The 16,632-nt window shown below is 40.5% G+C and overlaps 1 protein-coding gene across 1 annotated transcript in view; it reads left to right on the plus strand.

Moving 5' to 3' along the window:
• Positions 1 to 13,448: 13,448 nt before the first annotated feature.
• dscaml1 (Down syndrome cell adhesion molecule like 1) overlaps positions 13,449 to 16,632 on the plus strand; it is a 412,483-nt gene continuing 409,299 nt past the window's right edge. The window contains exon 1 of the mRNA XM_067970940.1: positions 13,449 to 13,563. Within this exon, the coding sequence (XP_067827041.1) occupies positions 13,521 to 13,563 (43 nt within the window). The 5' untranslated portion in view covers positions 13,449 to 13,520. The remainder of the gene's footprint in view (positions 13,564 to 16,632) is intronic.

Consider the following 16,632-nt stretch of genomic DNA (forward strand, 5'->3'; position numbering starts at 1 on the left):
ACATGCATTTTCCAGCAGGAGTCAATGAACAACAATCAGAAATGGGAACAGTGGCTGAATTTTCTCTTCCATCGGCTAAGGAAGCTCTGGCCAATTGTAGTGTCCCTTATTGTTGCTCAAATTAATATGAGCTACCTCAGCTCGACTGGTCTATATGGCTCAATTCTACACTAGCCATTGTACTTACCACCTAAGCCCATTGGGGGATTCACATTTAAATTTAAGTTGTGTTAATGGAGCAGGATTAGTTTACGATCTGGCTGGAGACGGATGAGATTTCACACTGCTGGCACTTGCCTGAATCCCCGTACACACACCAGGTATCTGGCTGACACATGCCCTGTTCTTTTATCTATTTGTTTAAATTGCATAAACAGATGAGAGGAGATTGTTGGGCAGTTGTGCCAGTTTGCTGCTGGTGCCTTGATGTTTAGTTCCCTAGAAATTCAACGGCCGGAGGTAAAAGCGTTTACTCTGAGCTGACATCACACTAAATAACTTTGCACAATTGGCACATGGAGCCTTACTATAAATCGTCTATGAACTGGTGGCAAACACAATTCAGTAGCTGTAGTGAAAGGAAGGCTTATAATTATGTACTCTTTGACTTCTTGTGGTCATGCTCCCAGGTAGTCTGGGGTCTGGACCATGGTTCTAACATTTAGCTGCCTACCTAGCCTGACCTTTTAAGGGAACCGCTCAGATACTTGCTATGGGCTAGTGGTCTAAATAGATCCTGAGGTCAATTGGCAGTTTCTCGAGACTGGTAGTTGGTTGGTTCTTGTTATCTCAGTAACCTCTTCAGGTCATCTCAAGCAGGAAACAGCCAGGTTTCTTTCCCTTTTTCTTTACTTTATTTAAAGGTCTTTCAGTTGTGATTTGTTGGTGTTTTATACAAGGCGTGACATCGGGCGTGTAATATCTGAAGGGTGTTGGATGCTGTCAAAAATTATTAACAAATGAATAGTTGCTGTTTTTATTTTTATTGTTTGTGTTTTTCTTCTGTGGGCTGGGCTAAATTGCTTTTTATTGAAAAGTGTTTGTTAAACTCTTTAATTCACTTTTTGCAATTATGCACTTTGCCTCAAAATGGAGCATAGCTGCTTAGACATGACCCACCAGTGTTTTACTTCATCTCGCTTCCTAATGACAGTGACAGTGTCTCCTTGTTTTTTGTTCTCATTCAGGCAGGGGAGTTTAGAGAAGAGAATGCTTCTACATTTTTTTTTGTGTCCGGCACCAGCCTCAAGAGCAACCAAGACAGATACAGTGCAGCAAGTTGCAGGGCTTATTGTTATGATCTGGAATGTACTGCCTGAAATGGTGGTGGAAGCAGATTCAATAGTAACTTTCAAAAGGGAATTGATTAATACTTGAAAAGGAAAAATTTGCTTGGCTATGAGGAAAGGGCAGGGAGTGGGACTAATTGGATAACTCTTTCAAAGAGCAGGCACAGGCACAATGAGCTGAATGGCCTTTCTCTGTGCTGTAAGATTCTATGATTCTAGGGCTTTATAGTCAGGTGTGGACTTAATAATTGCATATACTGAGTTAAAATCTATGGATCATGACGAGAGAGCTCGGTGTGGATCTTACTGCACTGTTTGAAGCGGGCTGTGCAGGACCAAGTAACTACTAAATGTTCCCGTCAGTAACGTATTGCTAGGACCGCCAAAATCAAACATTTTACAAAAATCAATGTTCACCTTAACAGCCTTCCGTTTTATGGAATGTGATATAATCATGCTATATAACTCTTTAACATTTTCAATGAGTGCCATGACGAGAAAGAAAGTTAGATAGAAAGAAAGAAAGAAGAGAAAGAACTAACTTGCATTTATATAGCACCATTCACAACCTCAGGATGTCCCAAAGTGCTTCACTGCCAATTAAGTACTTTTGAAGTGTAGTCACTGTTGTAATGTGGGGAAATGTACATGAGTTAGCAACCATGGTCCATGAATCATTGTGTTCCAGATCAAGGGGTTCCAAGCAGAGGGATTGGGACATCCCTGCAGGAAAAGCAAGAAGGTCAAAGAGTCACCTCTTGCCGCTCTGGAGTGCCTCCTAGCTGCTGAATTCTGAACGGCATCTGTGGAGGAATGGAAGGAGCAGACCTATCCTCGGAGCACAGAGAAAGTTATCGAATAGGAAGGGGGAGAGATACCTTATAAAAAAGCAAATTATGCCTCTTCCTCCCCCCCCCCCCCCACCCACCTAAAAAGAAAATACTCACACAGGCAGCAGCAAAATTTTCCTGTGGATATTTGTGGTTTTACAGAATACAAGAAAACCAAAGTATGTGTGTGTGAGGGGAAAATAAAGAAAAATAATTGCTATGTTGTCTTCTTCAAGACAATTGGAAACACAATTTGTGACATTGGCAGGGGAGGAGGGATGGAGGAGGAGGAGGAGGTGGGGGGGTGGTTAGAGGAGTGGTGGCATTGCAGGCCTCGCACTAATTACTGCAAAAACTGGACTTTTTGCAACATTCTGGTTAAACAGGTTGACTCATTCAGCCCCTCACCACTTGCACCAACCCTAGTCCTAATTTAATTAAATGATTATAAAACTGTTCCAGGGAGAGTGTTTCTATCCAATTACATTGTGGGCGAAATCCCAGTAGATGTAGATGGGCTGTGTGATTGTTCAGATTAATAGCTATGCCATTGATCCCTATTACCTACCTCTGCCACAGCTCTGAGCTAATACTCCGGCGGGAACCTCACATTCCACATCTATATCTTATAGTGGTTGGATTTTTCATTCGGGCTTGACAAATGATGAGAGTGTATAACATGAAAATGTCACAATGTCCCAGTTTATAGCTCTTTAATATTGTTGCTTCTTTGTGCATTCATACTGGATTGTCAAACATCCAGAAAATTGCCAATAAATGTGGGGAGGGTGGGTGGGGGGGTTTCACATTGTAAATCGCGCAGCTTGGGTTTCTGACAGTAGTTATTTGGGAAGTTTTTTTTTCTTTAGTTATTTATGCTGGTAATTTTAACATTGTTTTCTATTCATCACTGGCATAAAATTGCACTTGTCCTTAAAGTCAAACATTATAGTCTTTCCATTGCTTACTTGGAATTTCATTTTCTCATGATTTAATGCAAATGACATTGTCTAAAATTCTAAAGTAACTAATTGACGTACTGTGGCATTGTACATGGAGAGTTAAGACTAAGTGTAATCTTCAGGTCAAGCAAGGTTAGAGGGTAGTGGGTATTTGGACTAAGGCGTGCAGACACAATTCAGTCCCCATTTTAAAGTCATATATGCTGTCCTTATTTTTATATTTCGATTAGCTCCCAATGTGCACATTTATAATGGAAACAGCCTATGTAAACTAGGCACACTGTAATTACCCATTCCTGCCAATGGTGGCACTGCAGCACCTTCACTGGGGGCGGGGGGGGGGGGGGAGAAGGAGAGCGTAATTACAATGTGACAAGTTTACATAGGCAATTTCCATTATAAATGTGCAGATAGGAATTTATAATAGAAATGCAAACATAGTTTTAATAAACTATATAGATAAAGCTAAAAAAAATTACTTTTAAGCTCCACCCAGTTTCCTCCCTGTACACTGCCTCGTGTGATTGGATGTAGTCAGGAACTTCCACAGCTGGTGTTAACCCTTCTTTATTAGGAGCTGTGATGACTGTAAAACTCCTAAATGATGAAATATCTTAAAATTCAAATGGTATCAGCATCCCGATGGCTCAAGTGTAAATCTAGAGGCTCAGTACTGCACTGGGGTATTAGCCTAGACTATGGGGGTAATTTGAACCTAACCCATCGGGTGGGTTCGGGATATTTGCCCGTTTTACACCCCACCCGATTCTACCCTCCATTGATGGATGTAAAATGGGCGAATGATCTAAACCCACTCCATGGGGCTTGAACACATAATCTTCTCATTTAGAGATGAGAGTCCTACCAACTGAGCCAAGTTGACACTATCTAGTTTGAGTCATCTGTGTTTTTTTTTGCCTTATGTTAATGTTTTTTTCTTTTTAATTGATTTTATTGATCTGTTCTCTCCCTTGCAGTGCCAGAGCTGCCATTTTGGAATCACGGATCAAGTTGGTAAATTACTTCTCATGCTGGGTGAGTTTATATAAATACACCAAAAGATTCCATGCTGACCAGGTCCTGTAAGCATGGAATCACCCTCAACCCCACCTTGATTGAGAAATTGAGCAGGCAACCTCTTCTAAAACCTATTCCTGGTCACTAACTTCAGGACTGATAGGAAGAAAATTGGGCAGGGGAGGAAATGTAAAAAAAATTGTCCAATTTCTTGACTGTAGTAGATATATATGATGTGGAGATATATAGCAACTGGTTTGTCATCTCAAATGGAGTTGACAATAGATTTGTTGGCTAATCTTGCCTTGGTGTCCAATTATGACAGGTTCTGATGTTAAGTCAAAGATTTATTGCCAAGACACAGGGGCATTTCTTTTGGGCATAGGCTTCAAAACAACTATCCATGGAATACAAGTCAACCTGATGTATCACCGTTTTAACCTGAAATATCAGTTGTCATTTCCATGAATTCTTGGAAGAGGAAAATAGGAAACAAACCTTTTTTCAGCCTGTTGCCTACTTTTATCACTACATTGACCTGGATTGACTATGATGTTGTTTTGATGTTAACAACCTGTTATGAATAAATCTGCCTGTGCAATTCTATCACACATCCATGCTGGCTGATAGAAATAATTAATATTAATTACCAGTTGCTGAGGAAGAATTTAGGATTTCTTCTTGACATTTACCTATTGTGACCTGGGACGTAAGAAACTGCACAAACCAAGTGTATTTACTACCACCTTTTTCCATATTTTTATTTCACTTATTTCTATTGTTACATTCATCCAAGAGCTAAAGGACTCTAAGAATTTTGAAACGTTTTGCTAATTTGGTTTCAAAAAATAGCTTAAAGTATTGAGATATGTCAGTTGCAATGTTTTTGTTTATCTGCTTATTTATTTTGCCTCTGTATATATTTTCATCTTACAATAAATAGGATTTACAGCTTAGCCTGAAATATATTGTCAGTCGGTATGGTACCTTTCTGCTTATTGGAGAAATTAGGAATATGTGGTGAATATCCCATACTACTTCTGGTGGCTACACCAGTGGTACAAGGATAGATTGCTCACCCCAAGGCCTGTCACTTCATGCATAATGTTAAATTGTAGTTCATAGGAGGCACAGGTCTGCAGATGGAAGGTTTCCTTGGCAGTGAGCAACAATAAACAGCACTGGGAGAAAGCCCAAATTGTAATCAAGTCAACTATATCCAAGCTTAAATGTCTTTGTAATATGTCACTACCTTCCCAATCACTCCCCATACCTCCCACTGATGAGTATGCAATTAAAATGCGGCAGTATATCATATGGTGAGCATTTTGGGCATTATAATTCAAACAAATGGACCCATTGGCAATAACTATTATATTCTCTATCTACAGGGAGTGAACTCTTTCTTTTTGCAGTGAGAGGAAAATAAAAATATAAAGGACTTCATTCGATTTATGTTATGTCCTGCTTAGTGCAATTTTAACATGCAGTTTTGACTATTCCTTTGATGAGTTGGGAAACGAGCTCAGTTCCTTTTCTTCTGCCTTGCTTTCTCCATGAATGTGAGCCATTTTTTTCCTCCTCTTTCTTTTGTTCCTGGTTAAATAAGATTCACAAATCAGTTTTATATCTGCTATGCCCCCTGGATCCCAAGGAGATTCCATTGCAGATCATAGCAAAAGCCCATTCATCACCTCTGTCCAGTTCAGCTCCCTTTGCGTTTGGCAGAAAGATGCAGTAATTTGATACTGTGTTCAGAAAAATAAAAACCTAAAGATATAAAAATCTGCGACTCTCACTAATGTACCATGGTTGTTCTAGAGGTTGCATAGACACTCTCTTCCTTTATCCCTCAAATATGCCATTCTGGTGATGTACTATCATATCTGTGTTTTTTCTTTATTTTGAGATAAGAATATAGGAACATAAGACCAGGAATAGGCCTTTCAACCCCACCAGCCTGAGAGATGGACTTTCAGTTTCTCTTTCCCCCTCCCCCACCCCTCTCATTAGAACACCATTTACACTATGTGCATTCCCACCTTCGTCTCTGAAGCTTCTTTCAGACACAAAGTTCGGATGGACCATTTTTATGATCAATATCAGTGCCTCTGCGTAATCAGCCACCAGGAGCCAAATTCAAATGCTTATGAGGAACTCAAACAAGATTGAGTTTGCTTTCACATCTCACCCAACTTTCAACATCATGCTTCCACACAGAGCTCCATCTAATGGGCTGACCGTCAACTAACACAACTCACCCCACTAAGGCAAATGAGGTTGAGTAATAAACATGTCCAGGACTCTCACCCTACACCATGGACTCTGTTTTAGATGTTACGAGCAGTTTCATCAACAACAATGTTATAATAAGTTGCTTGAAACAGCAATCCCTCTTTACATATGAACAATAGAAACAGTAGTATCGACAGCTTGACAAGAATATTCATCAAGGGCACCAGAAGAATCCTTGACCCCGTGATCTTAACTCCTCATAGGGGAACCCATCTAAGGATTACCACCCATGCCTCAGAGTGAATGACTTCTAAATTTGTATCATCAAACTGTCTTACATCAACCAGATTTTTTTTTTCGTTCATGGGATGTGGGCGTCGCTGGCGAGGCCAGCATTTATTGCCCATCCCTAATTGCCCTTGAGAAGGTGGTGGTGAGCTGCCTTCTTGAACCGCTGCAGTCCATGTGGTGAAGGTTCTCCCACAGTGCTGTTAGGAAGGGAGTTCCAGGATTTTGACCCAGCGACGATGAAGGAATGGTGATATATTTCCAAGTCAGGATGGTGTGTGACTTGGAGGGGAATGTGCAGGTGGTGTTGTTCCCATGTGCCTGCTGCTCTTGTCCTTCTAGGTGGTAGAGGTCGCGGGTTTGGGAGTTGTTGTCGAAGAAGCCTTAGCGAGTTGCTGCAGTGCATCCTGTGGATGGTACACACTGTAGCCACTGTGCGCCGGTGGTGAAGGGAGTGAATGTTTAGGGTGGTGGATGGGGTGCCAATCAAGCGGGCTACTTTGTCCTGGATGGTGTTGAGCTTCTTGAGTGTTGTTGGAGCTGCACTCATCCAGGCAAGTGGAGAGTATTCCATCACACTCCTGACTTGTGCCTTGCAGTTCAGGGTTATATTAGCATTTACACTACTGACCTCCCATCAAGATCCACACAAGCCACTGAATGAATTATTTAACCCTTTAGGATTAGACTCCTTCGAAGTATGTTGCAGTAAGTGTAGTGTCATTTTACTGCTGGGGCCCGGTTTCAAATCCAGCCTATACTGGTGGGGTGAAAATTTCTTCTCTCTGTCAGCTGGAAGGATCCTACAAAAAATGAATTTTTGACAGTATCAACCCAGTTCCTAGTGGGTATAAGTCCATAGCGCAGAATTGCCTGTAGTAAATTCTCAATCTCACTCAGACAGGTCACAAGTTAGCTAATGTGGGAAATTATGGGGTAGTAAAGGGTTTACTTCTGAGGCCAGCATAGAGGACCTTTGTTGCAGCAGAGTAAAATGAGCTTTGCTTTGCCGCTGGCTGTGCTATATTTGATCTGGATGTGCTTGTTGTTGACACTGATGTCCAAAGTTCTTCCTTATTCATTCCATTTCTACATATAAATGGTTTGGCCATCATCCAAATGGGGCAAAGGCTCTTGGACACTGTCCCTTTAAGAGTCCGGCAGTTTACAAGAGCCATATTAATGAGTTGGAGCGTTTCCAATGTCTGGTGTAATTCAGGTTCAAGAGGAATCAGATAGGCACAAAATAATGAGTAGAATAAAGTATTTTAATTTTAAAATAATGCAAAGGAAGAGAGAAAACCAGGGACTATGGAGTGAAGTCTCCAACAGATTTTCAGGGACAGCTTGTTAAGTAAAGAGAAGGCCAGAGACACACATTGGAAAATAAAAGTCTAAGAGATTACATTCTAAAACAAAGAATGGGACAAAGCTCTAGACGGTGATTATGAGTAACCAAAAGAGCAGATTTTCATGAGAGTGTTTACTCATTTGTTTGTAAGCATGTGACAATAGGTCTTACGTCATCATTAAAAAAATGATTCACAACTCATCACCTTCCCGCATAAAAAAGGCTTTGCTCCTTTAGATAAATACTGGCGGTGGTGTTGGGAGGAGGAGAACATTAAGAGGTCGATATTTCAACAGTCTCTGGACTACAGACAAGATAATAGTGCAATACTGGATAGGAAAGCAAACGTTGAATCAAAAAGAAAGGAGAAAATTATAACTAAAACTCAAAGACTTTACTAAAACCAGTTGGTACACATATAATTTTCTTGTAAGTCAGTGACAGCCATTGAGAAAATTCTTTGAAAATCTGAAGAAGAAAAAAAATCAATAGCCTTCTACACATTTCATCTTTCAAGCAGATACCCTGCTGATTTTACCCGAGATGTTCCGAAGCAAATTCAGGGTCTATGGTTGAGAAGTTAAGTTCAATTCATCACATGTAATATTAATAATATTTGTATTTATATAACACCTAATTGCATTGAAACATTTCAAAATGTTTCACACAATGAAAGTGGTTCTTTTTTGAGGTGCCATAACCAGCCATGAGGTGAATGACCAGTCAGTTTATTATTACCTGGTGTTGGTTGAGGGAGAATTATTAGCCAGGACACTGGGAGAACTCTCTGCTTTTCAAACGGTGCCATTATATTGACCTGAACCACCTGGACAGGCAGGCAGGATCTCAATTTAACATTTTGTTCCAAGCAAGGGTCCTCTGGCAATGCAGAACTCCTTCAGTATTTCATTGGACTGTCAGCTTTGATTTTTGCACTCAAGTCCTGATAATGGGCTAAAATTCACAACTTTAATTGGGAAAATAGTTACTCTTGTACCCTATTTATAAAACTCAAAATTCAATGGCCTTTTTTACGGCTTTATCTACCTGCACTTGCACATTTAGGGAATTATCTATTTGAACCCATACGTCTCTCTGTTCAGGGAGTTGCATCTCTGTTTTTCCTCCTCATCATCATCTTCCTCCTCCTGTGTTCCCAGTTGCTGTGGTGGATCTTTAGGAAAAGAGGATAGAGGCTATGAATGGGTAAGCATTACTCCTTTTGGAATAAGGGGACAGAGAAGGGGGTGGAAGCTTGTGTCTGTGTGGTGCTTCAGAGGGAGATGAGAGCGACAGTGTAGGTGTTCAGTCACTAACCTGGCACCGTCAATATGCCGCTGAGTTCACCAGCTGCCATGGAAAGGTGTTTAAAGTTGGGTATGCCCCCCTTTGGTGAACCCTCGCAGGCATTGTACACCAAGTTCTCCTGCAAAGATATTGAGTAACTGAGGGGAAGGCTGGCAGTTGAGTGTGTGCCAAGTGGCATGAGATGTGGGGGTATCAACCTGTTAAAGTGGAGGAAAGGGGTATTAGGGTTGTGCGTGTAAGTGAGTGCTTTTAGGGGAGATGTGTAGCAATAGTGTAAGATCCTGAGTTATAGCTCCTGCTTAACCAGAGTGCATTCTGAAGGGTTAGTTGTAGAGCTGTTCCTAATAGAGGAAGAAGTGTGTACTGGTGACCAAGGAAGAAAAGGGAGAGTAGCCGATGTGTTACCTTGTCTGCCCTGGTGAGGTCATTGGACTTCTTGCAACACTGGTCTATGGTCTTGGGACTCATAGCCACCTCCCTCCAATGGTCTAACTGACATTTCTGGCATGACTGATGCCATGGACACCCAATTGTCTGTGTAACCTGATCTCAAATTCCTTGAGCAGGGCTTGCAGACCAGACTCTGTGAAATGGTGGCATCTTTTTCTCTGTCTCTGGGCCGTGCCCTGCTATCTTGTTTGGCTGCCTGTGCCAGCTGCTGCTGTGGTAGACATTCTTGAAAAGTGGCAGAAAAGGACACGTAGGACATGCAGTCAAACTAGCCGACAGTCAAGTGACTGAGCTACGCGCGACAACCTTAAGTACCAAGTAAACCCCAGTCTGCTGCTGCAGTGTTCAGCCAGATCTGTCTTTTTAAAGCCTATATAGTGTCCTAAGACAGTGTTGATCCCCCAACCAACGTCACTAAAAAGTGTTTATCTGGTCATTATCACATTGCTGTTTGTGGGATCTTGCTGTGCGCAGATTGGCTGCCGCGCTTCCTACATTACAACAGTGACTACACTTCAAAAGATACTTCATTGGCTGTAAAGTGCTTTGGGAGGTACTGAGGTTGTTAAAGGTGCTGTATAAATGCAAGTCTTTCTTTTCTGTATGGGATTGGGCTCAGCTGCAATTCCATTCGTGGTCGAAAAGCTTGCCAATTCTCACCGTCAAAGCTCACCTATAAAGAATGGCCAATTGGGCCAGGGGCTAGAGGGTGGTTGGCACTGGGGGGAGGCGTAGACCAGCATTGGCCACCAACTTCAGAAAGAGGAAACATTTTAACAAAAACATAATTTCCATCTAGTGTTTTTATCTTGAGGGTGTGTGGGGTAGTGGTGGTGGTGGGAGGTTAAGGTTCATGACTGTGATTGTTCTAAAGTTAAACAAAGCAGATTAAACCACACTAGTTTCTGTGTCTTCCTGTTTCCCAGTCTCCACACTCCCTTTGTTTCGGTGTTGGGATGGTGCAGACATTTCTTGTTCTGACTTGCCCTTTGCAAGTCGGGACTTGTTTTAACGCCGCCTTTAATCCCATTACTGATATTTCGCGCCTCGTTTCTTGATCAAACAATCTCACATCAGGAGTTGACCTCTTTAGTGTGACATTTGAAAAAAAAAAGAACTATTAAAGTGACAGACCATCTTTAAATCAGCTTTATATCCAGACTTTTGATCGGGTGAAGTTATTTTTAATAACCATTTTTGCTCCATGCTTCAATTCGCAAAGCATCAGTGCATTTATTAACTTAACTCTGTATTTTTGAACAGTGTGTGAATACTGTTTAGACGATGTCTTTGGCATCCTTTCTCATATATTTACGGACTTAAAGCTGCAATGTCCTCCTTTGATAGTCCATAATTTCAAACAAAAAATCGTAAATCAAAAAATTGAACCTCACAAAATCAATTTTAATTCCCTTAATTATTAATTAAGTTATTAATTTTGTACTATTGTTTTAATACACGTGGTTCACACCTATTTATGAATCGCAGGCATTAAAACGATGCTGTAAAACCAATAAATTAACAAAAATCACAAGATTATTCTGCAATATCCATTGTATTAAGGCAAAAACCGCATTTCATTGAGCCGCTATTCACAAGTTGATACCCGGACTACACTAATTACAAGACAACGCGTGGATTTAAATTACTATTTTAAAGGACCGATACATTTTCTCAGTAAACTTCAGTTATGTTGCGAAAGTCCGAATTTATTTGACGAACCTTCAATAATATCCATGGTGGGGGGGAGGGGGAGAGCATTTTTATATGAGACAAGAAAGAAAATAAACTGGGCAATGTCTCTTTAAATCGGCCACTCGTCTGTTACTCTACTATTAACCGTCTTGGCAGAAAAATGAATGGAGTCGTTGTGCCGAGTTACTCATTTACAGGTTTCAGTGTCAAATCGTGTGCTCAAAAGTACCAACTACCGGGTTCAGTAATCATGGGATGGTCTTAACACGCTCCAAGAAGAATATATGTATAAAAAAGTATCCACTATTGACTTAAACCTCTGGTTGTTGTAAGCTCATTCGGAAAGAATCCGGTTGATGTATTTAAATAAATGGTTTCTCTTTTTTTCGGTGTATTTTTTTTTTGCACGGATTTTTATTGCATTCCGTCTTTTTTCATCTATTTCTCTCCTGTTTAACTCTAAATATCTGGAATTCGGTTTAAATTAAATAGTAATTTAATTTCAGTCCTTCCCTCATGCAAAGTCGAACACTTGGATTAAAAACGGTTCGTAATTCATTTCTTGAAGGGAGATGAGATTTTTTTTTTTAACTCAGCAAGTTGTGATGATCTGGAATGCGCTGCCTGAAAGGGCGGTGGAAGCAGATTCAATAGTAACTTTCAAAAGGGAATTAGATAAATACTTGAAGAAAAATAATTTACAGAGCTATGGGGAAAGAGTAGGGGAATGGGACTAATTGGATAGCCCTTTCAAAGAGCCAGCACAGGCACGATGGGCCGAATGGCCTCCTTCTGTACTATATCATTCTATAATTCTAGGTGCAATAAAATACCATTTGAAAACACAGATGCTCTATGTACAAATCACTTCCCAGTGTGTTTCCCGTGCGATTGAATTGAACCATTAAATATCTGGCCAGTAGAGGGAGCCCAGACACACGAGGCCATGGGTGAGAAACTTTTTTAAAAGGTTTGAAACTTTCTCACTTCATACTGGGCATCGGGTCAAGACAAGTCCACAACTAGTGTACTATCAGCTCCAATATTATTATGGACCGCTGAAATGTAGTATCTCTTAAAAACATAAATATAACTCTTATATTAATTTTTAAATAACGTGGGAAAATACATCAAAATATTGGACACTAGAATTTTTCTGGGAGGTTTTAGAGACGGTTCACAACTGGATCCTGCCCGGCGCTGAAGGGAACGGTTAAATTCCGCTTATTTTTGCGGCGAGCAGTTGACGTTTAACGGGGGGGGGGGAAATTAACGCCAAATGTTTCACGTGTTCACTTCTTTTGTCAAATGTTTATTTTGCACCTGTTACTGGCGAATGATCAGCGGCTGTTGTGATCTTTCTATTTACTGCGCGTTTGGACCATTTAAAATACACGTGTCTCTCTGTGGGGGGAAAAAATACCATTGCCCCCTTTCGGCTAATGATCTGTGACTCCATCCCGAGCTGTTAACGACTTATTTCCACTTAATGGGTGTCCAATTTTGCATCGTGACCTTTGCCGATGAATGAATTCTTAAATAGATATCGTTCTATTAATGACTATTTTAAATCCAATATTAGCATCTTGTTGACTTTGAAATCTGACAGTGTGGGTTGATAAGAAATCGCTTTAATTGAAAACAGTGTGTTAAAATTCTAATAGGTTTCAGCCCCTCGTTGTGCAATGAAGGCGATGCTTGTGTGAATGTATTTTTTTACTAACTATCAGCTTTTTTCCTACCCCAATTCTCACGAGGTTCGGCTCCCTTTCGGCGCTAATCCACGTATGTCGTTTGTAAGAATTTAAAGGACAACAACGACCAAAAAAAAATATAATCGGACGATCTGGGTTTGTCACACGGTGCTCAGTCCGAGCTGTGACTGTGTGTATTATCTCCAGATTTCTGTAGCTGGGCGGGGCGAGGTGACTCTATCCCACCTTGCCAGTGATGACATGTCCCGGGTAGGCTGGCGTTGGGGGGACCGCCAGTTACCTCCACCTCGCAGACTCCGGCAACCAAAGCGAGGGATCAGAGCTCCACTGCACTGAGATATAAGACACACACACACAGGGAAATAGGTGCTGTTTATGGCATGTGGCTGATCACTCTAATCCTGCTGTACTCTTTAACTCGAGGTATGTCCAATATCTTTTCGAATGGATTAAATAATAATTAAAAAAATACAATGTGTAATTTGCTGTTTCAGTGGAGGGTGTGAGATTTGAAAAAAAAATATGATCCATCCTGTTACTTGTACTCTTTAAACCAATTGTTCTTTTTATGCCAGTGAGCATCTAGATAAGATATTCTAGAGAGGGGGGGGGGATATGGTTTATTTTTAAAATGAGTTTTGAATATGCAGCCTATTGTACCTCCAAATTCAAGGCATGTTTCACTTAAATGTCATAATTTTAATCAGACACAAGTATTAAACCATACACCGCCTCTACTTTTAACATTAGTGATTGTATCGATTTGAAAAAAAAGTGGTCACAGTACATGTAACGTAGCGACTGTATTAAGATTACAGATTTTACTTGCAAAAAAGATGCAGATGTATCTGAGCATCGGTCGGAGTATTGCAGCTGGGGGAGAACCCGCTTTTTAATTCTATCATCACGGGGTTTGCATTGAGTGCTGGTCTCAATTTGTAAAAATATTGTGTCGTTTTTATTTCATTCATGTGCATTAAGATTGATTCGAATTCATGTTTTAAACATTTTTTTTTAAAAATCGCCTTCTCGTGTTATTTTACAGTCCCCTTTTTTTTGCACCCTGGAAAAGTGTTAAGGATGACGAGCTTGGTGCAGGTGCTGAGTGCCCACTGCCTTCCGGGCCCTGATCAGACGTACCCCCAAAACCCCTCGCCCCCTGTCTCTTCCCGGCTGTGATGCGCCTGAGCCGGGCAGACCTGTAAGCCGGGTCCCGGGGTGTACTGATTTGGGGGGAGAATTAGGGTGGAAAAGTGAGACTATAGGGACAAGTCCCTGTATTACTGATACATTTATGTATTTATTGCATGCTGTGTTGCACTGTTTTTATCACATTGATTAATGGCATCTTAACAGTAGCTTAAAGTAGATTTGCTCATTCACGGGAGGTATGGAGTTTGTTCCAGTGATGTTAACACTTTCAGCACTCCTTTTTAAACAGTCGAGTCTCACCGTTCAGTCATTTCTGGGAGTCACACTCCAATGCAGCGCCGTTTGTTTCAGGCAGAGCCCTGGTACGGTCCCTGGGTGATTCTCCCGTTGCTGGTTACACCGGGAGCCCCCGGTTATACAAGGAGTCTTGTCTGAAAGGGTTAAATAATGTTTGTGCAGTCTTTGGTGGGGGGGGGAAATCCAAGAATAATTGTCTCTGAATTATGAATCTGTGTAACGTGCATTTAAATGAAAATATTAAATACGCTCTCTGTGTTTCTAGAGAGTCTGGAGTGTGTTTGAACCGATTTTAAGACACAACAATGCAAGCGTTTATTGTGCAGGGAGCGATGGTTAAATTGGAATAATGTTTTCGGCTTGTTTCTAAATATGTAAAAATTTTTAGATTTTTTTTTTAATTGCCGTGTAAAATTGGGAGTAGATGGAACAGTACCGATGATGGAAGGGGGCGATGGAAAGGTGATTTACTTATCGATCACAGCTAACCCCGTTTGCTAAAGTAGTGCAGTTGGTTCGGATTCAGATTAAGTCTGTCACTGATCACTATCACTACAATCCTTATCTCCGCATCTTCCACAGCCAAATTGCTTTAAAAAACTTATCCACCCCCCCTTTTTAAAAAAAAAACCTTCAGTTGCATTTAAAATAGAGAAATTAATCTCTGCAAGTAAGTGAAAATGCCTGAAATATTTGCCTTTATTCTATGGTCAAGTCACAAACACTTTCTCTGTATCACTGTCTCTCTCACACACTCTACATTATACGGTGTAGCTCACTCTGTCTCAGTCTCTCTCACATACACTCTGCATACAGCCCAGTATTGCACATATGTCCCCGCACGTGTTAAGTTGGATTACCGAGGGCCGAGTTAGGTGCATCTCGTGTGAGCTATCAAAATACACCCGTAAATTATTATCGAAATACACAGCGCAATCCTTTCTCCGGCGATAGTTCGGGATCGATAGAAAAATAATTGATTTTTAACAGAAGTGACTACAGCAGAAAACCCCAGTGGAAATCGTGAAGATTTGCTTAGGGGCGAGTTATACAGTCAGATGTGAAACGGGAAAATTCCTAATTGTAAACAAATTTCCATCAGTTTGTTCCTGTATCCACTGTTCAATGTATGAATTAAGTTATTACCATCGGTTTCTATCCCAAACCCACTGCAGGATTCCTGTTATGTTTCACACAGAAATTTTTAGTATTGACTTGATGGAGATTCAGTGCAAAATAGAGACAATTCGAAATAATTCAAGTTAGGGAGATGATCATACCAGGTGTACAGAAGTACATATTTTTTAAGCTAATAGACATTAATCTCTATTAAGTGCCTTATTTTACAGTGGTCATCTCTATTTCCACTTAGTGTTCAACTACTGGAATCTAACCAGTGTAAATTCTGTTATACTGTAAACCTAATAAACAGTCCTAAATGCTTTAAATATGAAAAAAATGATTGTAACAATTATATGTACTACTGAGAAGTGTATAAAATTGTGGGGAATTGGTTACACTCCCTGCACTGAACGATGCATAATCAGTGTCTTCGGAGTTATAAGATCTTTTGTTTATGAACTGCAGATAAACAGGCATAATCACAAGAAGGTGCAGAATGGAATTTATGCATATCAGCATTTGCAGCCTTACCTGATTTGTAATGGGAGGATGGGGGTCAGAATAGTTAATTGTATACTAATAAATCCCCCCCCAAATTTTTAAAAAAAATTAAATGTTTTGCCACACTTTATTTTTCCGACACACAAACCCTGGGGATGACGCAGCGAGCATGATGTAGGGGCTGCTTGTGCATCTGGGGAATCCCTTTTTATTAGATAATAGAGCGGAGGATTTTCCCATTGTCTTTCTATCCTGTCTTACTGTTTAGAAGCAGGGCCACAGACCAGTATGATATTAAACAATTTAGTCATCTAATTTAAACAGGGGGTGGAAATCCCCCCAAAAATCTTTTAATGTGTGTTTCCATCCATACAGCATATCGATTGAAACCATATTAATATGAACTCTGCAGGAATCAGA

This window comes from Heptranchias perlo, chromosome 33 (genome assembly GCF_035084215.1).
Source record: "Heptranchias perlo isolate sHepPer1 chromosome 33, sHepPer1.hap1, whole genome shotgun sequence".
NCBI lineage: Eukaryota > Metazoa > Chordata > Chondrichthyes > Hexanchiformes > Hexanchidae > Heptranchias > Heptranchias perlo.